General features: G+C 39.2%; 1 protein-coding gene across 2 annotated transcripts in view; it reads right to left on the minus strand.

Annotated features, from left to right (window-relative positions):
- Positions 1-25,123, minus strand: part of tasora (transcription activation suppressor a) — a 34,462-nt gene that overhangs the window by 7,145 nt on the left and 2,194 nt on the right. Inside the window, exons 3-17 of one of the 2 annotated variants that reach the window (XM_048254846.1) lie at positions 21,334-21,426; positions 20,178-20,250; positions 18,670-18,761; positions 13,833-13,964; positions 13,128-13,258; positions 12,765-12,781; positions 9,048-9,153; positions 8,575-8,678; positions 8,130-8,233; positions 5,995-6,067; positions 5,829-5,906; positions 5,101-5,733; positions 4,037-4,356; positions 2,675-2,798; positions 827-2,010 (exon numbers count right to left, since the gene is read on the minus strand). In XM_048254846.1, the coding sequence (XP_048110803.1) occupies positions 827-2,010; positions 2,675-2,798; positions 4,037-4,356; positions 5,101-5,733; positions 5,829-5,906; positions 5,995-6,067; positions 8,130-8,233; positions 8,575-8,678; positions 9,048-9,153; positions 12,765-12,781; positions 13,128-13,258; positions 13,833-13,964; positions 18,670-18,761; positions 20,178-20,250; positions 21,334-21,426 (3,264 nt within the window). Of the gene's footprint in view, positions 1-826; positions 2,011-2,674; positions 2,799-4,036; positions 4,357-5,100; positions 5,734-5,828; positions 5,907-5,994; positions 6,068-8,129; positions 8,234-8,574; positions 8,679-9,047; positions 9,154-12,764; positions 12,791-13,127; positions 13,259-13,832; positions 13,965-18,669; positions 18,762-20,177; positions 20,251-21,333; positions 21,427-25,123 lie in introns of both variants that reach the window. The other variant, XM_048254845.1, reaches the window with a different exon arrangement.

The raw sequence follows: 25,123 nt of genomic DNA on the forward strand, positions 1-25,123 counted from the left end.
AGGTGTGGAGTGCTGCTTGTCATGTGTAGAAATGGCTATAGGGAGAGATAAAGAAGGCAGCACATAGTTGGAGGATGCACCAGCGTCACATAAGTCCGGTGTGTGGGAACATTTTGAATTTAATTTTAATGTTGACAGCAGAAAGAAAACAGTTGATGAAAACTGTGACTGTGCAAGCATTGTGCATAATATTTCAGTCAATCTTAGTGTGTTAAAATGGAACAAAAGTTCCTGTAGATGGCAATACCACATTCTACTTTTTTGCCAAATAAATGAAAAGCATGTTGAAATCATCAATGTCTTCACTCTTGCTGTATCAAAATCTCCCCTTTCCTCAGAGATGGTCTCAATGATGGGCTTAAAGTCAAGTCAGATTCTTTCAGTTTGTGCATGAATACAGGACACTGTAGCCTACATGGTGGATAATTAAGCTATACATCATATGCTAAAGAACATTTCTGAAATGTTAAAAGATTAAAAGAAAAAAATAACAAGAACCGTACAGAAGCAAAAACTGTGACCCTAAAACCGTAATATGAACTGAACCGTGGGTTTTGTGAGCAGTGCCACCCCTAGTTGAAGCCCTATTGATGGTAGAGAGAGAAACACAAAATATTCTTTTATGCTCTTTGATGCATATTTGATCTTAAACAGGATAAAGCGCAGGTCTGTGCACTATAGAACTATGTTATACACAGCCTCTAGAAATAAAAGGTTTCATTATGAGCATGCACAATTACAAATCAGAAAATAAAATAAGATGAGGGAATAAAAAATGTAAGTAACTATGGAAGCATCGAAAGTCAAGACCAAATGAAATACTTACTTTGATATCAGTGCAGACTTCACTTTCCTCCCCATCACTTGAGTGAATGTAGAACAGAACAGAGTTCTTCCGTACACCTTTAATGATCTCAACCAGGTTGCTAAACATCTCAGGATTCAGCTGGTTGATCACATTAGTCAGTGAAGAGGGTGAGGGTTCTGCCACTGAGGAGCCTGTGGCATTGCCATGAGTGGGGGGTGATTCTGCATGAAATTTCTCAGGACTGATATCAGGGAGGGGAGGAGTACTAGCTCTTGTGCAAGAGGCAGAGTTCACCTCCTCAGCATCTTGCTCATCTGGCCTCCATTTTGACTTCCGTAATAACCAAGGGTCAAGATCCTGGGTCTCTTTACAGGTACCAAGACGAGGTGGACTTTTTTGTGACTGCTTGCAGGGTTGGTTAGGAGAGAGATGGTTAGTATGAGGCCGGGGAGAGGACTGTGCATGTAAACTAGGGAGTGCACTACCGCAAAGTCTTGTCGGAATAGAGGTTGACGATTTACAAACTGAGGCAGAGGAAACAGATGCTGGATCACTGTAAAAAGTGGATTCTGGAGAAGAGGGATGTGAGGTATTCAGAGCCAATGAAGCCTGAGCTGGTAACTCAGGCACTGAGACCCTGAGATGTGAGTCTATGTAAGAAGTCAAACTATTGCGTAGAGTTCTGACAAAGCCATACAAGGGCACTGGAGCATGGTGGCGGGCAACATAATCAGAGAATGGCCTCATGGGTGTCCTCAGCTGTGATGGAGGAGGGAGTGGGGCAGGAGGGACCCTGTACGACACATGTTTCCGCTTTAAGAGACTCATCATACCTGCTGAGAAGTCATTAAGCTGCTCATCAACAATGCTGTCCACCACACTCTGTTGTAGAATACGCTGTTCCTGGCAGTGTGATGACTTCAGTTCATCAGTCAAATTCTTCTCCTCTGAGACTTCATCCTCTGGATCCTGATCTCTCTCTCCATTCAGATCCTCCTTTGGTGATTCCTCAACTGGTTCTCTCAGTGGTTCCTCCATTACAGACTGAGGAGGCTCTTTAGAACTTGCAACTGGTTCAGATGCAGTGACGGGCCCTTTTTCTTTCTCCTGGGGGGTTTCATGTGAATCTGCTGTGGTATGTAGTAAGCGTGGATCTTGCGGATTGTCCCACTGTCTCTGGCTGTATCCTCCAGGTTTAATGCCTGAATATGAGATTAGAGAGAGTTGGTTGGTGGTAGCCATTCATGCCTTAGCATTTAAAATGGCAACAAGAACAAGATTAAAAGAATATTAGTTGCAATTTAGGCTTACTAATAGTGATTTGTTATCGACACGCTACCACCAAATATTTATATTTTCCATAAAATATTGAATTCATGCATAAACATAAACATAACACTGAAATGTGTCTACAAACACTGGCATTTGCATTTAAATCTGTAATTTTTTGAGAGGTAAATTTCTATTTGAAAAACAAATGTGTAGATTTCTAAGAGGCACTGAGCTAAAACTGCACTTTGTACACTGTTTAAAACCAGTTACGAAATGTAGTGAATAAATACAAAATTCCAGCTTTTTGCCTTTTCTTCTTCTACATTAAAACAGATATTGTGATGTATTGCAGTTCTTACAATGAGAGTAAGCAGAATCGCGAAGTCGTGATATCATTATCATGGACAAAGTATGTTGACATATTGATTTGTTATTTACTCTATGAATCCCAGCCCTAAGTCAGTTATTACACATACAGAGATAAACATGTACAAACCGCAACTCTAAGAAAAAAAATATTTTTTAGAAATAAATACATATAAACCCTGATTTAAAGGTGGGGGAATGGGTAGTAATTTACAAACAATGATATACCTGTGATGGGTATGAGAACCCAGGGGATTGACTTCTCCCCAAGGACATTGGTTCCTCGCTGATGCCCATGGTCTGAGCAAGGGCTGAAGGCTTCAAGGCTGCTCATACTACCAACAGACTCATCCTATACATATAAAACAAACATAAGAGTTAGCTTCCATTGCTTTTTGAGTGTTTATCATAATCATCATAATGATGGGCAAAATGAAAATGAAGTATCTGCTGTGATCATGAAATATTGCATTAAATAGCACAAAAGTGGGATTTCGTTTAACAGGCAAAAATACTTCAAGACAGACATTTTGTATATTGCACTAACAAAACTATGTGACACTATGTGAAATGGAAGAAGTTTAGAACCACCAGGACTTTTTCTAAAGCTGGCCGTCCCTCTAAACAGAGCGGTCGGGGGAGAAGGGCTTTATTTAGGGAGGTGACCAATCACCGCTCATCACTTGGCCAATACCATCCCTATAGTGAAGCATGATGGAGGCAGCATCATGCTGTGGGGATGTTTTTCAGCGACAGGAACTGGGAGACTAGTCAGGATTGAGAGAAAGATTAATGCAGCAATGTACAGAGACATCCTGGAAGAAAACCTGCTCCAGAGCGCTCTTGATCTCAGACTAGGGCGACGGTTCATCTTTCAACAGGACAACGACCCCTAAGCACACAGCTAAGATATCGAAGGAGTGGCTTCAGGACAACTCTGTGAATGTCCTAGAGTGGCCCAGCCAGAGCCCAGAATTGAATTCCATTGAACATCTCTGGGGGGATCTGAAAATGGCTTTGCACCGACGCTCCCCCATCCAACCCGATGGAGCTCGAAAGATTTTATAAAGAGGAATGGGCGAAACTGGCCATAGGTGTGCAAGCTTGTGGCTTCATATTCCAAAAGACTTGAGGCTGTAATTGCTGCCAAAGGTGCCCCAACAAAGTATTGAGCAAAGGCTGTGAATACATATTATATTTTCGTTCTTCATTTCTAAATACGTTTGCAAAATAATAATAATAATAATTATAATATTGTCATTATAGGATATTGTGTGTAGAATTTTGGGGAAAATAGTATTTCTTGTCTCCAGGGTATAAGGCCTACTTATTCATGTTATCAAATGAGCAGTGTAGGCTTGCTATTGTTTTGATGTTTGTATGGAACTATTACCAGGAATACAACTGCCCTGTGTGCCAGCAATTCTAGGCATATTACAATGGAAAATATATAACATGCAAATATAGCTTTCCATTTAACAGCTTGTTTCAGTAGAATGTACCATTAATTTAAAGATCTAGATGGGATGATGCACAAATTTAATTTCTTCACCATTCATTTCTGACAATATAGATTTGTATTATTGATACCTCAAAAAAGTCAGTCTCCTCCGCGTCCTCCTTGTCCACAGGTTGTTTGCGCAGGTCAGTGTCACAGTTAATGGGCAGACCGAGCTTCAGCATGCTCTCCTCTAGTGTCTCGTTAGTCTGGTCATCCCCCTCTTCAGTTGTCTCCATGTCTCCATCAAGGGAGGCTGTAGTGGAAGTGGCTGTAGCTGTTCTGTTCATGTTATCCAGCATCTCCATCAACTTCAGTGCACCCTGAGTCTTGTTCTTCCTCAAGTCAGTGTCGCACAGTCCCGCGAGATTCATGACCTCAGCTAGTGAGGGAGCTGCCTGTAGACCCTCGTCTGAGGATTAAAGAGAAAACATCAGGAACTGATAATGTGGTCAGTTTGAGCTGCAGAACATTGCTTGTGTCAGAAGCCAAACCAAACTGGGCAAATTATACAATTGGCAAAAGATATGAATAACAGCACTGTGAGGGCCCAGCTCTACCGTGCCGGGTCCGCCTCTGTCTCCCTTGCTGGCCAGTGCATTGTATGTAGCTTGCTCTTTTCTCCCTGTTTTGGCCAGCAGATGGAGTTGTGGAGGTTCTGCCCAGGTGTGCTAATTGGTGGTCTAATTGGAGGGTGCTCTCCAGTTTGCGGTCTTGCTCTGGCACTCCTGTCTCTCTTGCAATGCACTCGCACACTCCAGACAGCGCTGGCTGTAGCCCTGCTCATTTACATGCTGACAACATCCACATGCTGACAAACACGCAGTCTTGGTTTGCCTTACACATACTGACTTTGTAAATATCTCATTTAATAAATATACTTTCGTTTAAAATATACTTGTGGTCTGGTGTGGTCTCCCCTTCATGTCGTTCTCACTCTGAGCCAAGTATTTACGACAGTACTGAATGTTGCAGAGGGAATTACAAATAATAACAATATACATCCAAGTGGGGCTGGCAGTTTCTGATTTCTGAAGGGTCTTAAATACTGTTAGTTTAATACTTCAACAAATCAGACTCTCAGTTCATTGACCATCTAAAAGTAGGGCAACTTGGCTTAGTTGACTTGTTTTAAGACTTTGCATGCAAGCCTTACCTTCTCTTGGCACCCCATTGTTGAGATCACTCTTCCTTGCATGCTTTCCTCCAGTTTCTGCTGCTTCTTCCTCACATTTCCTCTTCAATGTCAGGGCTGGCGAGGCCTCCAGTCCCTTCCCTGCCTGCTGCTTCTGGGCCTGGATCAGCTTTAGAAGCTGTTTCACCTTCTCCGGATCCTCATCCACTCCAGGACCATTGGATCCTGAACCTTCTGCAGCCGACTCCTGACTGGAGGCTGTGTGGCATTCCAGAGGCTTCAGTGGGCTGTCCATCATGTCTTGAGCATTGGAAACAGGGATATAGTAGAGGTTGGGACAACAAATATAGGAGTGCAGGTAGGCTTCCAAGTTGAGCTTGTTCCGTGGAGCAGGGAAGAGACGTTCCCGGTCGTCCAGCTTAATGTCATAGTCAAGATGCACACGGGGCAAGAGCTTGCCCTCTCGCTGGCCACTGAGGTAGTCACAGACCTGCTGCGTCACAGCCGTACTGGGGTTGGCTGGCGGGTTGGCCTGTGGGGTGCCGCGCACCTTGTTGAGGGCAAAGTGAAGGGCTGGAATGAACGTGTCCAACTGAGGCAAGATTGGAGACTGAGGAACATGCCTGGGACTAGGAGTGGACACAGCCTTCAGAGCTAGACAAAAATATAAACATGTAGAATTCAACATTTACAGCAAACTGCCAGCTCTAACAAATTACACAAGGAAATCTGAGCACACATATACTTACAATACTTGGCCACATCTCTTGACTGGGGGAAGACAAAAAGTGCCTGCAGATTTGAATTTTTCCATCCATCTCGTCTCTCTAAAAACAAATAGAATTTGTTCATACGTCCAGCAAATATGCATGACTTTAAATGAACACATCTTTATCATGGACACTGATATAATACCACTAGGATTGGCCATCTGAGCAGACGACAGCAAAAAGAAGAAGCCTCGATCAGTGACTGCATTCACAAGGACCTGCATGGCAATAAATGGTTGAGAGGCATGACATGAGAAAGGTTAAAATCAGTTTTTCATAACATTTCACAAAGGCACTAAACCATAAATATATAGTCATCTGACAATAGACCACACTTCCAGACAAAGTCACTATACCATTCAGTAAATCCTGCCGTTTACATTGGTAATTAAATGACTGGACAGGCTTTTACCTGGCATGCCCTCTAAATAATCTATTAGCAGTGAGGTCACTTTTGAAGATTTTTTTGGGGGGGACTTGGTGACCTCAAGATGATACCTTTGTCTGTAACTCTCATACATTGGTTCTTATGGAATATTTTCCCTATCTCACCTCCACCATTCATGCAATTGTAACATTAACACAGTTAAAAGGCTGCTATTGTGTGGATGCAATTCATAACGTAGTTAGTTCAAATAACGGTTCGTACTTCTCCTTGGGACAAGCACTTTTGAGTCTTGGAAAACTTTTCCATTTACATCGGGATTTTGCAAACGTTCAGTGTCAGAGTCAATAAAATGAGCCCTGCATGAGTAATGAAATTGACAAGCAACTGTAAGTTGACAAGTTGACGAAATTGACAAGCAACTGTAAGTAAGCATGCTAAACTTGACATCCAAACAGTATTCTAATGTTAGCTTTGAGATACTGCTTGATTGCATAACTTAACTTAGTTCAGTCTCCTCAATGTACCATGTTGTGATTAAGACCTTAGCAGAGTTAACTTGAATGCAGCAGTTTTGAACAAATTTGCGCAGCATAGTCACGATTTAATAGCAATTTAGCCCGCTGTGTTCTATGCAAATGCTTCTATGTGGCAACAGCAATCCTTCAACAATCGTGAATATTTTGTTAAACGCATATGAAGAGGAGGGGCAGCGGGCTCGTTATGAGAGAGAGCGGGCAAGGAAAGGTTGCGTGCGTAAAAAGCGCAGCTCAATGAAAGGCTTTTATCTTATCTTTAATTTAAATAGTACAACATAGAACATCAATGTGTGGTGGCTGGTTTTCATTTTGTGCCGCCCAGCCACAGATTAGTCAAGTTAAAAATATTTATCGGCACACGTTATGCTTGACAAATCGGTGCGCATATTTTACGCCAACGTATTTTTTGCAGCCTTCGACACTGATGATCACAACATATTGTTACGCAGACTAGAGCACTGGGTTGGACTTTCAGGTATAGTCATCAATTGGGTCAAATCATCTACGAGAAAGGAGTTTGTTTGTTGCCATTGGCAACTGTACCTCAACGCCAACGTCCTTGACTTGTGGTGTTCCCCAGGGGTCGATCTTGGGGCCACTATTATTCCACCTCTATAAGCTCCCACTTGGACAAACCATTAAAAACAATTTGATTTTCTATCATAACTATGCCGATGACACCCAACTTTACTTAGCTTTATCACCTAATGACTATGGTCCCCTTGAATCTCTTGTCAGTGTACTGACAAGATCAACAACTGGATGTCTCAAAATGTTCTTCAATTGAACAAAAAAAATTATATTTGGTAAAAAGGAGGAAAAATGTAGGGTTGCCACCCTCCTTGATGTTAAAGGGCTTAAAGCAAAGGATCCTGTTAAAAATCTTGGTGTCATAATTGACAGTGATCTAAATTTAAACAGCCACATGAAAGCAATAACTAAATCAGCTTTTTATCATTATCATTTTATGTGTTTATGTTATTACTTTTTAAACACTTTTAAACTATTGCCCTTTTATGTACTATTACTGTGCATATTTTAGATTTTATTTTTTTATTCTAAACTAGACTAAACTAAACTTATTATAAACTATTCTTTGACTATTGCCCTTCTATGCTTTTATTAGCTATTCCTGTTTGTTTGTGTTCATGTAATTAATAAATTATGAATGACCTCATATGAAATGCGCTATATAAATAAAGTTGACTTGACTTTACTTGATATTTACTTTACATAGCATCACAACCATTTTGGAAATGGGGTTGTTTACATTCTCCCAGAGAATCAAAACCAAACCTATGACTTTGATATTTCGGGTACATGACCAGTTCAGTGAGAGGACACTCTGTGACTTACCAGTCTTTCTCGCTCCAGCTTGTAAAGCAAAACAGTCAAGCTGTTGCCACATTTGTTTTTTTCCACTACTTCAAACAGACAACAGTGGGTGGTTGTCTTGAACACTGAAAAGATACACAAGCAGTTTTCAGTAAAAAGGCTTAATTTTTAGATGATGATGAGTGTAAACTGTCATTAAGGAAGTTAATGATGTTAATCAAAGTAGTTTGAGTGACAGGGAAAGCTACACCAGGCATGTAACTGAAATGTTCCGTTCGCGACGTGTAAAATCCATTTTAGAAGATTGGTCTATTTTTTTTTTTTTTACGTAGGCGCCGCTATCACGTCTGGTGTAGCTACTTCCATGGATAGCTTTGAAGTCACAATAAGACACTCAAATAAAAACAAATATTGAAAAAGTCAAACCACAAAATAAACAATTACGGGTGGGTAAAAAGAGTCTCACCTTCCTGACTCCCACTGTAGAGATCCCAAGAAAAGAGAGCAGGCGGGATCTTTAGCTTGACCTGGTCTAGGTGCATTACTGTACCAATCTCTATTTTGTCTGGCCTGTAAAAGATGACAAAAATCAAACAGCTTCCTTCAGCAGAAAGCAACAAAAACCAGAATAGTCAACATCAAACCTGAACTAGTTGACATGGTTAGCAAATTTATTGATCTGAGGATATTGGCCATTGTTCGCATAATTTTCCCTCAATTGCATTCAGATATTACAATCAGGACAAAGGTAGGATTGATAGGAGTAGCTGACTTTCATGGTCAAACAAAGTGAGTGTTATTATTCTTAAAGCAAATAGTTTAAAGTGGTACAAAGTTAGTCACAGATTTAGTTGAGAACACCATAATCCTCCACTCTATAAAACCATGTCTGCACACATTTCGGCTTAAGTCTCGTTCACAGTGTTTAGTTTCTCTTACAGTTTGAATGGCAGGATGGGATGGGAGAGGGAGCGGAAAGACACATGGTAAGCCTCCTTTCCGCCATTAGTCAGATGGCCACTCCACACAACATAGCTGCTCTTTCCTACGGGATGAGACAAGTACACACATTCTGTATATGCCATATATTGCACACTGAGGCAATTCCATTTTTATTGGTGCAATGTAAATGAAATGTAACTGAATTAAAACACTGTTGTTCAATAAAATTACAACCTTTAGTGTAATAATGTATTTCCATCACTGCAGTTACTATTGGACCAGATCCTTATACTATATACCTATAGAGTAGCAAAGCCATGACGTTGCGTTGTCAAGGCAGCATTTTCACTGGATCTAAACAAACCAATCTAACCATTGCGGTGACCATAGAGGGTTTTATTTAATCTAATTTATTTAAATAATTTTACGTTTAAAAGACGTTTGTATATTTTTTTTTCACTATAGGAATCACATACTACTATACATTAATACCAGGATGTTCAAATTCATGACTACAGGGTTGTATTTTAGCATGGGTTTCCTCCATAAAAAAAACAGCATTTAACTTCACAGCCTGCGGTTAAAATCCTTATATTCACACACATGTCTTGGCTTAATTTTTGAGGCAAAAAACATCACTCTACTTTGAAATGCAATCCATTACTGACTACAGATTACATGGCAATTTTTGTAATTAGTAACATAATCAATGAGTACTCAAAACATGTAACATGAAAGTGTTGTGAATCCAAATCATTTCTGTAAGTGTACATACTGTGTACTTCTTATGGTCATTTGTGATTTTTTGTATCCATGTGAATCTCTTGTGTCTTTGGTCTGTATTCAGAGTATCCTTTGTTTATCCTTGAATTCAATGAAAGCCTGTCTAGAGGCCTTTTGCCCATCACCAGATGTGAAACGTCAATGTTTGTAAAAACAGTATGTGGCCAGGCCTCTGCAGAACTTCCCAGGAAAGGGGGTAGTTTTAGGGCCTGTCCACACGGAGAAGCTTTTTAGGTTAAACGCAGAGGTTTTGCTTCGTCTTGGCCGAGCGTCCAAACGAATCCTGTAAACGCACTGCCCGAAACCGCACTTTTTTGAAACCTGGTCCCAGAGTGGAAAATTCTGAAACCGTGAGTCCCGTTTGAATTAGTTTAGACAGCTTAAAACAAGACATCCTGCTATGCGTATCGATGATGTCATCGCCACACCTCAGCTGCCCTGGACTTGCACTTATAGTATTGCCTAACAATACTAGTTTTCATACATGACATTACCTACGATTACACTCCGTAAGATAAATTCACAACTGGTGCTGCACAGCGCCGATAGATGACTTGGTGGACTGACCACTGTTTTTCCCGGTGTTTTTTATGCATTCTAGCTACTTTCAGTGACGCGGGAGAACTTAAGTTATTAGGAAAGTGCAGTGTAAGTTTAGGCTACATTAATTTGTGCGTAGTGCCAGTGTCATTCATTTATTTTACATGTCTTACAACATATATACATGCATTCACAGTCGAGTGAAATCAGATATAAGCATACAAAGACGCTTAGAACTCACGTTAAGCCGATGGTAGCACACTGAATGCAAATGAAAGATGTGCGCGATTTGATGCAGGCAAAAGTATTGACTGTTACTAACGAAGGTTTTATAGCAATATTATAAATGTGGCAACAGAATAGTCTAGAACTTGGGTAAGCCTTGCGTTTAGTAGCCTAATTGCGGTGATAGCCAAAACTAATGTGAATCACGGACTATCCTACAACCAAAGAAAGTAAAGGTGATTAGTAGGCCTACCTGCGTTAGCCAAATAAAGGACGGGACTGCACCCTTCACAAACCGTAAAATAAAGCTTATTAGTTTTACAGTTGACAGTTCACCATCAGTCCACACAAACAATTCTGGTTTCCTTGCACTAGCCATTTTTCGTCGTAGCCTATTCTGTCGCTGCAAGTGCAAGTTTTGGTCAATTTCTGTAAAGAAACAGTGCCACCTATAGGCCTGGGGTATGAAGTAACGTGTTGAGTCGTGTTGAGATGGATCCGTTTGGACGCAAATATTCTTGATACGGTTCCAGGGAAGACGGAGGAAAAAAAGATTGGTTTGGTACGTGTGGACTAGGCCTTAGGGGCCGTTTACACGAAACCACTGGGTGAATTTTCTCTTACCGCTTTCACACCGGCAAGAAAAAACCTCGCGTGTACACACAGACACAGAGGTGACCGGCTAAATGTGCTGTAGTGCATATGCCAGACCAGTCGATGGCGCTGCTGTGCAGAAGCTTCACGATAATTTTGTGTGAATCTCGTAGAAGAAAACGTTGTTGAAACAATTGTCTAATAAGGGCTCTGGTTAACCCTTAGAACCCGATTGACGCAAAGTGCGTCAAAAAAAACACCCTTTCTTCTCTGTTACATTGCTCCGCGACTGTTCATCACAACGAGATAAAACCTTTATTTTATGACAATAGACAATAGATGAAAAAAAGACAATAGATGCTGACCAGACTTGATGGCACCAAAAGGCCGCATCCCCTTCCACCACACCTTTACATTGCATATTCATAGTAGGTCACTCCTTCTCTTTGTGTGTAACTTACTTAAGGTTAAGACTTGTTTTGTATAGCCAGAGAATACTGGTGAAATCCATGATGGGGTGACACACACATGTACCTCTCTCTTGAGGGGCACTGGCCCCTCATTGAAAATAATAAAAGCCTGTTCCTGATTTTCCATCGTCCTGACTGAGTCTCCAGAGAAATATGGTCGTAAAAATATGCTATCAAACATAATCTGATTACTTTAAAATGACTTTTTACACAACTTGCGCACAACATATACATTCTTATTTTCCACGGTCTTTAAAGCGTAACTTTCGCCAAAATGCATCCTAGGGTGTTTTTGTGAATGTATCCGAGTCAAACTTTCATTTAAAAGCATAATTATGTCCGAAGTGATTGAAGTATCATCAGTGTCTCTACACATGAATCCGAGCATTGAGAACATTGTTCGTGTACACAGTTTACTAAAAAGAAAGGTTTTGGACAACTCACTCCTTGACTGGCAAGATGGCGACGAACAGAAAAACCAATTGAGCTGTTCAAAACCGTTCTTTTAGTAAACTCTGTGTACACCAAAAATGTTCTCAATGCTCGAGTTCATGTGTAGAGCATGGTTCATGTGTAGAGCATGGTTGTGTCAAGTTAATTCGCTCGCCAGAGGTGGATTAACGAGAGTTAATTTGACATTAATGTGATGGAAAAGGGTTGGCGCAATGACGCCTGCTCAGAATGTTCACAAAGTTAGTGCGAAAATCTAAATTTTGTCTTCAGCATAATATATGGAAATCCTGAAGGACAATTTGATTCAGTCTGCAAGAGAACTACAACTTAAAAAGGGCTGTTCATACCCGATCCCTTTCCAATCTGGCAGAGCTTGGGCAGTTTTGCAAAGAAAAATGGAATAAAATTGCATCTAGATATGCAAGCCTAATTGAGACCTATCCATGTAGACTCTATGCTTTAATTGTGGCCAGATAGATAGATAGATAGATAGATAGATAGATAGATAGATAGATAGATAGATACAGCTCTACTTTTTTGTCTGTTTTTTATCCATTAACATAGCCTTTGTGTTTTTTCAGCATCTGGTTCAATAGCCACAACTACAGGCAGATGTGGTAAGAAACTGTACAAATGTAGAAAATCATACCTTTTCCTGATGTGAAGCTGTTGGACCTCCAAAATACAAAAATAGAAAAAATAACTCATTAATAAACAACTTCTTGGAAATAATACATTTAACAGGGTATCCTAAATGCATTTGAGCGAGCAACTGTTGTGTAGCATAGAAAGCTCTCTGTAAACACTGAATCCGTTAAATATGCCCTTCTATTGTGTCATAGTTCTCATTCAAAATAGCCGATTTTGCCAAATAGTTTGACTGTATGCACTGTATTGTGTACAGTTAGGACAATTCAATTGAAAACAATGTAATCAAACTGATTTCGAACACTCGCTCACATCACATGCAGTTAGAATAAGGTGTAATACAACTTCAATGGGGAAGTACTACCTGAGGGGAGGCATAGGCTTGACAAGAGGGGCTGTTTCTTTGCCTTTGTACTGGAAGGTCAACACAGCATACGGACAGATGTGCCTTGGTCTTGGTCGGACATCAATGTCTGCATACTCGTAAAAGTATTGCTGTTGTAGAGATATGGCACATTAGCACCCACAACAAATTTCTGTTAATATTAGCTTTGCACTGTTCCACTACGGAGCTAAAAGAAGTATTTTACATTGACTGATATAGACAATGAATTTAAGTACAGGTCAAATTAACCCAGTGTTTCCTCTAGGATTTTTTTAAAGCTTTTAAGCAGGCCTGTCTGAACCACCCCCCCCCCCCACCCCCCACCCCACCCCCCCCCCGGGCCCCCCATCCCAGGTAACTGACAACTGACACTTCGCTGCAACACAAACAATTATATGTATTCACCTCTATTCACACACAATGAGGCATTATTTTCAGTTGTGATTGAGCTGTATATTTGGAGAATCTATAACAGGTCTGCACAATGAATTCTGAAAGGCAACTGCGACTATTGTGCGTCTGCCCCATTTCTGACACCGTGGGGGAAGAAAATTAAACCGTGGGGGGCCGCCACTACCAAATCAACATAGAGGAAACACTGTAACCAACTCCATCTATACATTTTGTTGTAAATATGTACCTGACCAGATATTTAACTTTCCTGAATTGTGAGAAAGTGTGTACCTGGGTGTGCTCAAATGCTCTGTAGGAGCGGTGAGATACCACTCGAGAAAGGTTCTTAGAAATGTGGCTGTCAAATTTCGGGGTGGGATCTAGACTTCTGGACATGTTATCAGAGATGCTCTTCATTTTACCCTGAAAAAAAAAACATTCCAAAAAAGTGGATATTAACTCATTGAATGCCAAGCTGTTTTCGGAAGCTTTGTCCTAGAGTGCCAGCAATCTAGACCATTGTTGATTATTTTTGTACAGCCACAGCATATTCTGTGTTATAGCTATGAACACATACAATGGCTCGTTTAAAGGGTGAGACTTTAAGCTCTCAGTGGGTGTAAACCGTGTATTTCTACATGCCTCTGTTTCTGAGAAATCCCAAGCTAAACAGTGGCTAGTTTCATCAAAACCGCTGTTTTTTTTTCTAGAAATGGAGATATAACGTCTTTCATGAAATATGTGTTGCCTGTAAACTTTCCGGGAAGTGATCAGCGAGACCTGGCGAGACTGCCACCTAGTGATAGACCCACGAAAATGGTCTGGTTTTGACCTGACGTGCATGCGTCACTGATTCGACCCAAAGCGGCAACCGAGTTATGATAAAATGTCCAGATAAAATGTCTAGATTGTGCGTTTTCATGAGTTTTCGATCGTCATATATTTCATTTCCATTCATCACAGAGTTCCCAAAATCACATATAAGGTGTGTTAGAGTGTCTAGTTTCGTAATTTAAAAAAAAAAGCTAAAAACGTAATACTACGTTTTTGGCACTCAACGCATGGAAAGGAAAAACGTAATATTACGTTTTTGGCACTCAATGAGTTAAAATGGCATCTGTATAATTCATTATTACATGCTTAAATATACAGGAGTAGACTTGTCATTATTACAAACAAGACAATAATGAATAAATAACTTCTAACTTATGACCACTGTGATTCCTGATTAATACTTGTACTACATTAATAATTTGACTGAACAAGATCTAAAGTATAGTGGCGAATATTGATAATCTCATTATGACAACCAAACATCTACTATGCAAAGAAAATAAATGTCTCAATTGATGCAAATTTTGACCTCACTGTATCTGAGATGCATATCAGATCAGATGCATATCATGCACATGAGGTGTATGCGTGTGCGTGGGTCATTTCACAGTAAGTGGCCTATGTAACATATACACAACATTACAGGTTGTTGACACTATGGGGTGATAACAATAACAACAGAAATATCCCATTTTATGTTATGTTCCGTCTGTTGTATATTTTCATTTAAGGAGAAATGGGCCATTCTGTGGGTGGAGCATGCATTTTAAGTGGTTGATCATGTTCATTTAATCAAAATCCTTTCATTAGGATTCACATTGGAGTAGTTAAATCATTAGGATTCACATCGGAGTAGTTGAATCCAGTGTTAATTTTGACAGCAAATTCTGATTTAGTCTTAGTCTTTTGAATAACACACCATTTAGTTTTAGTCATATTTTTGTCATCTGAAATCTTTTAGTCTTAGTCTAGTTTTAGTCGCCTAAATATCATAAGAGTTTTTGTCTTAGTTTAGTCGTAAGTCTTTTAGTCTTAGTATAGTTTTAGTAGACCAAATATTAGCAGATTTTAGTCGACTAAATCTACAGTGGACTTAGTTGACTGAATCGTTTCTCTAGAACTTCCGGTCATTGGAAGTATCCATCAGTCTGTTATGGAATGGTATTACTGTAAGGTTTGAATATGTAATACAGACACAAATCTAACGGACGTATTTTATTTTATTCTTAATGTCAAAAACACTGACCGTGGCATAAGGCCTGCTCTCCCTGAAAAATATACATGCTCCATGAAAAAGATATGCATTCTCTGTGAATGATATGCAAAGCATATGACATTCTTTCAAGATTAAGTACAATATTATTGAAATGAGGGCTGTCAATTGATTAAAAGAATAATCTAGTTAATTACATACTCTGTGATTAATTCATCTAAATTAATCACATGCATTTGGGCTGTCAATCCTTCTCCATAATTCCATTCGAATTTCATTCATTATTATTTTTAATAATCGATTTATATTTGAATATTTAATGCTCAAATTTGGCCTATTATTAATATTTACTATGCATCTCTACACACTGTATAAACGGGCTTATGCATTGCCAATGCCTCTATAAACGGGTGGTTGACTTGTTATATTGAACAAAAGCTCAAGTCTACCAATGATATCTGTGCAACTTGAGTGGTTTCAGTTTCTTTCGCGCAGATGTGCGCACATACTGAATTAACGCTCATATCACTACCACTTTTTTTTCATATTCTAATGGAAATCCAAAAACGTTCCACAGATCGCTTAAATGGACAGGAGTGATCTCCGTGGATGCATTGCGTTCTGCCATTTTTAGATTGTGCATTAGACGTGAAAAAAGCATTTAGTTTTCACATATTCGGTAAAGTTACCTAACACGTAAAAAAAAAAACTCCCCAAAAAAACACATTCGAATAGTAATTTAAAAATTTGATTAGTATTGATTTTTTAAATATTCGATTTATATTCTACTTCCGAAATTCGTTCCAACAGCCCTAACATGCATCCAGTTTTGCTATGAACATCTTAAAAACAAGTATAGCAGATGAGTGAATCAATGAAGAGCCAAATCAACATCACTCTCTTATTAGAATTTTCCCTTTGGCTCAGGCATCAGCATAGTGCCTGGTGTCAGATTTTTAGCATGATAAATGCAAATGACTGAAATTACCACTCACTGTCTATGACATGTGCAGCGTATGCTACCCTAACACCAAGGTAATGTTTGGAATACCCCTATGATTTATCCTTTTTTTGGCCATTCAAACATGTTGTAGATTTTAGTTCACATTACTAGGTTGTTGCCTTTTCTATCCAGTAGGTGGCAGTCCAAGAAATAGAGCAGTTCAAAACAGTACAGTAGTAAAACGAGAGAAAAGCATTTTATTTCAAGCGTGCAAAACATGTAGTCAATTTATTAAGGGAGTTTGTCGGTTAGTTAAGGTAGTCTCAGAAAAACTTTTTGTCACTAAGAGGTGTGCTAACTCGTAGGGCTACCTCCAGATTGTTTTGCATTGAGGTGCTACTTCAGACGTGAGAACTGCTACCGCAGGCAACGGAAATTCCTTACTGCAGAAATAGTAGATTGATGATCCTGTCAACAGTATTGGTCTGGGCGTTCTTTTTAAAACGTAGGCTAAATGTTTCATTCAAAGCAGTGCTTTCTCGTCTGCCTGCTTCAGTCACGATAGCGAGACTGGGTCAAATGTCACTATGAAATGAGCGAAGACAGCAGAAATCAGTCACAGCAGCACAACAGTTGCTTTGCCGATATGCTCTGTATCTCCAACACTACAAAAAACTCCCAGTCACAAAACAACGGAGAGTGATCGCCGATGCACATCATTTGGAAAGAGGCAAAAAGTGTATTTAAAAAAATATTTTATCCGATATGCCATCAGCATTCTTAACCAAACTAAGTGACACACATACAAGACTGAGCTGCTATTTTATGAATTTCACCTATTCATTTTTAATCCTTATTTTTTACTTGTTTTAATGATATCTTTAATGTGCCTGAGATCTTGTCTTTATGTCCATCTGTTTTGTATGTTTTGCTTTTCTAAAAATGTTGCTATAACTACCTAGCAAAGTTTCATAAAGTAAAGGCAAAGCAACGAGAAATGTAACGATTTATTCATAGATAATCATTCTTCCGCCAAGAAATATATTTCCTCTATCTGAATGGTTGCCAAGCAACGTCAAGACGCAGCTACTTTAACTTTTGTATCAAGTTATGGTAGCGCAGTAATATAGAACGGAATGTGGTCAAGGTGTATGTTTGGATGAATCATGTTCGATGCCGTTATAAAATCCAGCACAATCACAATCAAGGACCGGAACTGTCAGTTTTAGAATCTATTCTAATTAAGGGCAGATCCACAATGCATAACGTTACAAATGTAGGGAGAATGTCATTCAAGTATATTAAGGATTCCAATGTAAAATGGTAAAGCAAAAACTTGTTTGAATAAGATAGGATATCATGTTGTGGTCTTATCACCCTCTCACAGTGTATAGCACAGATATAGACATGATTTGTGCTTTTATATCAATCGGACCTTCCTAAAAAAGAAACGCCATTGTGTGACAAGTGTCAAAACAGCGGCCTTGCGGAATGTGCATTTAAATACCAGAACATAACCTGATAACCTGAACAAAACCTACCCCCTACCAGGTTACATACAATAACAATAATAATAATAATAATAATAATAATAATAATAATAATAATAATAATAAAATGTGACCCGATCTGGCAGAATGAGTCACAGTGGCCCAAAATTCAAAATGCTTTAGAACGCTTTAAAATGATATCCTGGTCAAAGTCATATTGTGAATCGTTGTCAAGATACAGAATTTGGAATTATGCCATCCCACCATCTTTTTCCAATTGAAAAACATGTTTTAAGTTACAGGTTACAGGCAGGCACAGGTAGGATTTGTAACATTACATTATTGTCTTGACTAGAGAAATTCATTTTGAATGTACTTCTTTCATATATTTTCAATGGTTTTTGAAGTAATCGGTCTGTATCTAAAAATTAGAATATGCAACTTGACTCATTTTGTCAGATCGGGTCACAAATAGTCTGTATTTACCCTTAGCTTAGCATACGAAGTAAGCTAGCATGCTAGCGGGAATCCCATTCTTTGCCTATGGTTTACTAGCATGCTAAGCTAACTTTCAGTACTGTCTATTGTTTCCAAAAAACACAAACAACGCTCGGGCTTTATTTGAAAAAATAAAATAAAAATACTTACCCTTATCACTTTAAAGATGATGATTTCTCCAGTGGCTCCAGGCTCAAAAGGGTTTATCTGAAGCAAATCTGAGTACTTAGACAAGTAAACACCTACAAACGAAAAGTGACAACAGAAAAATCAATAGATCAACATTTGTTGTTAAGTATGTGTGAACATAAGCTGATGAACAATCTTGATTATAAATTATCATTAACTATAAAGTGCCTATCTTGTGCCCAGAGGTCCAAACAACAATGCACATTGCATTTGGAGTAATGATTAGGGTTGGGTATCGTTTGGGTTTTATCCGATACCGGTGCTAAATCTATACTTTTAAAACGGTGCCGGTGCCGTAACGGTGCCTGAACCGGTACTTTGTATTTAAATTAAAATGGTCTATTGAACTGTTATATTCAATTTACTATCAATATCTCATTGCTCCTACGCAGAATAGCCTACATTTAAAGGTTAAAACAGCTTGCCATGGATGCACAAACAATGGTAAGCTCTGTTTTCAAGTTTACCCAGTGTAGGCGGTTTGCCATAAGGCATGTTAAAACCGCTTGCCATATAGAACTGCCAGGTCATGGACAACGGCATTTGCAAGCAAGCTAATCTAACAGGGACTCTTTCTGTATTAATTTCCAATTAATTTAGTGTGTTCCCAAATGCTTCAAGAAATTTCATGTCTTTCCCCATAACACGCAAAAGTTTTGAACATGTTAGGCTACATGTCGATGTTGAAATGTTTAGATTCCCAGCGCTAGGCATTTTAACAGCAACTATGGCTATGCGCTATACCAGTCAGAGTTTAATTAGCGATAAAATACAGAGGGTTCCGTAGCCTCTTTGACAGCTCAGTGACATCAGGTATGTAACCTACATATTTATGTTTTTGCCAGCTAACTTTTAACATGATCTTCATATTCATTGTGATGCTATATGGACCTCATGCATATGAACGTTAATATCATGCCATTATGTTGTTTAGAACACACCGTGAAATAAAGTTTTCATCTTACAACTTTGCTGATAACATTTCAAATAAATGCCAGCTAGCGCATTAGCAAAGATATTGTTAGCATTATACTGTTGATGTTGTTTCATAGCCTTTTGCTTGTGTGTAGTTAGGCCCACTGCTAGATTTTGACAGGAGCTTGTGATATCGCTTTAAAGCTACTTGGGCTCCTGCAAGCTGTCAAACACTGTCCACTCGCCTATAGTGGTGACCCCTCTGGTTTATACATCCAGTGTTTATGTTAGCTAACTGTATCTGGATGTGTTGCTATCAGAGCAAGACGTTAGAGATGGCGCATGACATGCAGTGATGCCTCGTATAAAAAAAATAAATAAAACGCTATTTAAGCACCGAAATGAGGCACCGAAATCCACGTTGTTATTCGATGCAGTTACTACCGTTTTCATCGGCACCGGTGCCATATTAAAACCGTGTTTCGGTGCCCAACCCTAGTAATGATGCACATGATATCTTAGCACAACCCTGTTATATGACTTCATTCGCTCACCCTTGGAGGGATTCCCCAGCATATTCATCCAGCTGTGTCCAACATGCAGGCCTTTATCACAGATGCTCTGCAGCTGAAAAGCAATATAGTAAAACAGGTGAACATTTTCTACCTTGGTACTTGCAGTGTTTCCCATACATTGACTTATTTGTGGCGGCCCACCACAATATCAACATTGACCACCACACAATGATTTTCCAGGTTGTACTAAATTGTGCTTCAATCTGGTTAGCATCATAACCACACTGTGCTAATACGCTGTGCTAACTGTTGTATTCAAGTTAATTCTGCAAACCAACCACCACAAATGGAATTCAATTATGTGGGAAACACTGACTTGGTACTACTGGACATTAGCCTGGGTGAACCTAGACAAACTTGTTTGCACATTTTAATTTGCTCTGCAGTCCCATCTGGAGACCCTCCCATGGAAGCAGACTTTTGAATCACCAGAACCCAGGAACAAATTATTACTACGGTATGGGACTGACTATATATGATATATATATGACAGACAGCTGAGTAGAGTTACCAGAGCAGTTCAACACAACCGATGGTTGCACTGATGACGTCAGTGTTATACAAAATGGACGTATATTTTCTTTGGAACGGAGTAAACAACTGCATTTAAACAAACAATACCAAAGCCACAACTATCACTACATTTTCATTATCTTGTCTTGCACCTGACCTAGTACCTGGCGTTATCCCTGTGTGTGCGTGTATTTTCGTGAGAGTGTTGTTATCCTAATGTGTGTGTATATGATCCAAGCCACCTCTAGTCTGGATTGGTGTGTTTACCAACTGACTGGTTGTTGTCTCTTCAAGCCTGTTTGTGTGACCAGCACAGTCTGTCTATTTCAGTTCAAAAGGATGGTTTAACAAAATAAGTTATCCACAAAACGAAAGGAAACTCCTAAATTCCTCCAAGTTTGCAGGAGCATGTAATTCAAGCAAGATGCCAAACGAATCTCCTTCAGAAAGCACTCAGCCCACTTTTCTTTGCCCGCAGGCCAATTACAAGATGCCTGCCTACAGGTGAAGTCTCTCCCTAGTGGCTCCCCAGTGTCAGTCAGTTAACTGACCCTTATGATTACCCAACACCTTCTTTTCGATTCTATCTATCTATCTATCTATCTATCTATTTATCATTTACCTTGTAGCTTTCACAAAGAATGAAGCAATAGGACTCCACCATCTCCTTCTCCGAGCGGCCCTCCAATTTCAGCTCCCGCCTCTTCTCAATGAACTACAACAATCAAAAGTTCACATGGTGGACAAATGTCTTAATAATAATAATAATAATAATAATAATAATAATAATAAATAGCTGTAGAGCAGCGATGATCAGGGCCCAAGCAGTTGATCCCTTGACACTATTTGAAGAACTTGTGATTTAGAGTATTTGTGACCATTACCCACCGTGGCAGCTACAGTGAGGGAGAACTCATTGGCATAAGTGGGACTTGACCTGAGTTGAGTGGGACCTCAACATTGCCAAACAAGTCACTTACCACACTCTTAAAATGAATGTGTTAGAAACAACACAAACTGTGTTGTCCCTGTCTGAACATAGAGATGGGTTAAAAACAACACAAGTTGTGTTATTTTCAACGTTTTCATTTTAAGAGTACAATTAAGCTATTGTGCTACTCTGCAATTGAGTATGCAGCCTGGCTGAAGTGCCGTCTAGAGGGACATGGCTGTTCAATTCAATTGCACTGTTGGGAAAGTTACTTTTAAAATGCATTCCATTACAGATTACAGAATATGCCCTAAAATGTATTTTGTAATGTATTCTAATAGATTACTCAACATCATCTATTAGAATGAGTAACACATTTTGAAAACTCAGCATTGTATTATATTTCATTAGCAGTAGATGAAACAGTTATATGAGCTCATTTGAAGTTGTAAGACTCATAGCTTATGTCAACAGCCCACAACGGACTTTACAGCGAGGATTGATTGCTGTGAAACACTGTTAAAAAAGGTTACTAAATCCCAAACAAGGTATACACAGATAAAATAATAATAATTTCAAAAGCACAATGGGAGTTACATGCCTCTTTACAGAACACTCAAGAAACAAGAACCTATACTGGTCTAAGACATGCTGGATGGATATAGGCCCTATTGGCCTTAAACTCATTTTACATTCTACATTCCCAGCAGGGTTGTGCAAAATTCAAATTGCAATTCTGCTTCCTGTTTGCTACCTCAACTGAAATGCAAGTGGAAGTGGAATTGAAGAGCCAGTTTCAATATAATTCTGGAATTTTGCACAACCTTGATTCCCAGAGAGGTTTTTCATTTAGGCTAGTGGTGTCAAATTAATATTAGGCATTCTTGCTCAACCATAGTAAGCAATTCTAATAACATAATAATTATTTATGCATTTCCTGTATTTGTTTTCCGAGCTGATCTCAAGAACACACAGAGGTCGGGATTTTTAAAGTCGGGTCCTCCGAGTTAATGGTCGGTGTGACAAGACACATTAGCGGGTTTCCCACGGTCACACCAAGGACGTGCAAACAGGGGCGAGACAGCACTCATCCTGTCCCCATTAGCACTTCCTGAGCATAACTGTGCCTTAATCGTGTTATTCCCGAGCTATTAGCGCCAGGTTTCTGGACTCACCTTTACCCTAGGGTCAACAAGTGCTTTACTAGTGCTTGAGGGTGTCAAGGTGGAACTGAGTCCGGTAAGAGGATTCAGTGCCAAAACAACATAAACAGAGTTTATGCCAGACTGCATTGCTAGTGATTTTCTGATAAATTGATCGACTCATGGATGTAAGGCCTAATAATATAAGGGCTAAATTAGTTAAGTGTGAGTGAGAACAACCAAAAATAGATCATGGCCATAAGAGCTAAGACATTTCGATCTGTATAACTATCAAGGCATCGTTTAAAAGCTGAGAAAAAGCTCTTTCACATGTGATATAAATGTGATGTCTATGTGATGACTGCTTCATGAGAAGTGTCGCGGGCCAGATTAAAATAGTAGCCTATGCGGCCGGGTCCCAATCTGTTGGTAAATTAATCATTCCATAAGCCTATGGAGGCTATGGCAAACTTATCTAGTTTTAACTGTAGCATTAGGCAAGGCTATTTTTTTCATAAAATGAAGGCTACGCCAGGGTAGTGTTCAATAAATTCCTCCTCGGATTAATGTGAGAATCAGATTAATTCATTTTAACGTTATCAAGACATGTTATCAAGTCACAGAAAATATTAGTTTGTGTTTTGAGTCTCAGTGCTTGAAGCTCGGCCATCATCACCTGTACGCTTGAATATAGCACTGGCTTGATAGTGGGTCTGCACTATTATGTCTCAGGCAGTTTTCGAACCCGGGTCTCCTGGGCTGCTGACTATCTGAGAGTTGCAAACTGAGTGTGAGAGTACATCACAATTCATGTATGCGGACTTTCAAAATTTCAATTAGTTTCTACTTTTCTGAAATGTTGTATGTGTCCATAGATCATTGTGCTAATTACGTGTAGGAAGTTTAGTTTTGGACCTTTGCATGATATTGGCCACTAAGTTATAAAGAGCCACTTCCTTGTAATGTTCATTGAGTGCTTTTTAAAATATGGTTTGACAAATAAAAGATTTTTTGGATAATCATTTATCAGCATTGTCTGTAGATGATGTACACCGAGCAAACAGCCTCAGTTCACTTTACTTTCAATTATTTTTAAATTGTGAGCAAAGTTGACATTTTTAGAGCAAAAGACCAAACTACATACAGTCCCAAAAACAGTAGATTAAATTGATGCAAATTTTGAGGCGAGACCTCACAGTACCTGAGATATGACATGCATATCAGATCAGATGCATATCATGCGTAAGTGTGTGTGTGTGTGTGTGTGCGTGCGTACAGGGCTTCAGACTAACTTTTTGCATTGGTTGCACTGGTACGCCTAACGTTTTTATTTAGGTGCACCAGCATAAAATTTAGGTGCAATCCATTTTCATCGCAGCGTCTTTAACGCCATAATTTCAAGGTCACCTTTTTATCGCTTTCCATATACATTCCGTGTCTGAGCTGTTGTCAGAGCATGGACCGGAAATGACAGTATTGATTTGATTTGGGGCCCCCACCACCACCTTGATGCCATCAATAATTGAATACTATGTGTCATTCATATCAGTGGCTATCCTAAGCTCTGCTCCACCCTCCACATGGAAAATGATGGCTTGTCATATGTTTCTATTTCATATTGTGGAATTCATAAACTTGATACATTTTGTTAATAATTTATAGTATTTTATGATCTTCATAATAATCAACTAATAGCTAAAAATATTTAGTAATTTGAATGGTGGTGTGTAGGTCTAATTGAGTGCCTGTCACTTTAAGAATGTGAAAATAATTAGCTTTCATTCTCACAGTTTTAGGCTAGAGGAAAATGGAAAATAGTTGTGCATCGTCCAAGTATAGCCTATATTAATGCAATTCATTATGTTTTCTATGTCATTAGGTAAAATAGATGTTCAAAAAACTGACAAGTCAAAGAAAACATTTCTGGGATCATAGAAGAGATAAGTGCAATATTAATTTCTATGATTTTGGTAAGCACTGCATTAATGATAGACATGACGCGTGAGCTAACGGGACAGTTACCTAGAAGGAACTCTCAAGATGAAAAAGTTTGCCAATAGGTTGTGCTTATTTCGGAAATGTCCTTAAACCCAACAGTAGGCCTAAATGAACTAAATACCATAGCCTCAGTAAGTTAGCAACACAAACTTAAGAGGTGCAAGTCTGCAAATCAACTTAACATCGCTACTCGCTACTTATCACGACAGCTGCGGAGAAAAGACATATAGGCTACGGGAAGCACCGACTGTCATTCTTAAAAGTAGGCTATAGTGATGCTAATAAAATTAGGTAATGTGATTTTGTTCCTAATTTCAGGGTATTGCGATACTTTTGTAGTA

This window comes from Alosa alosa, chromosome 10 (assembly GCF_017589495.1).
Source record: "Alosa alosa isolate M-15738 ecotype Scorff River chromosome 10, AALO_Geno_1.1, whole genome shotgun sequence".
NCBI lineage: Eukaryota > Metazoa > Chordata > Actinopteri > Clupeiformes > Clupeidae > Alosa > Alosa alosa.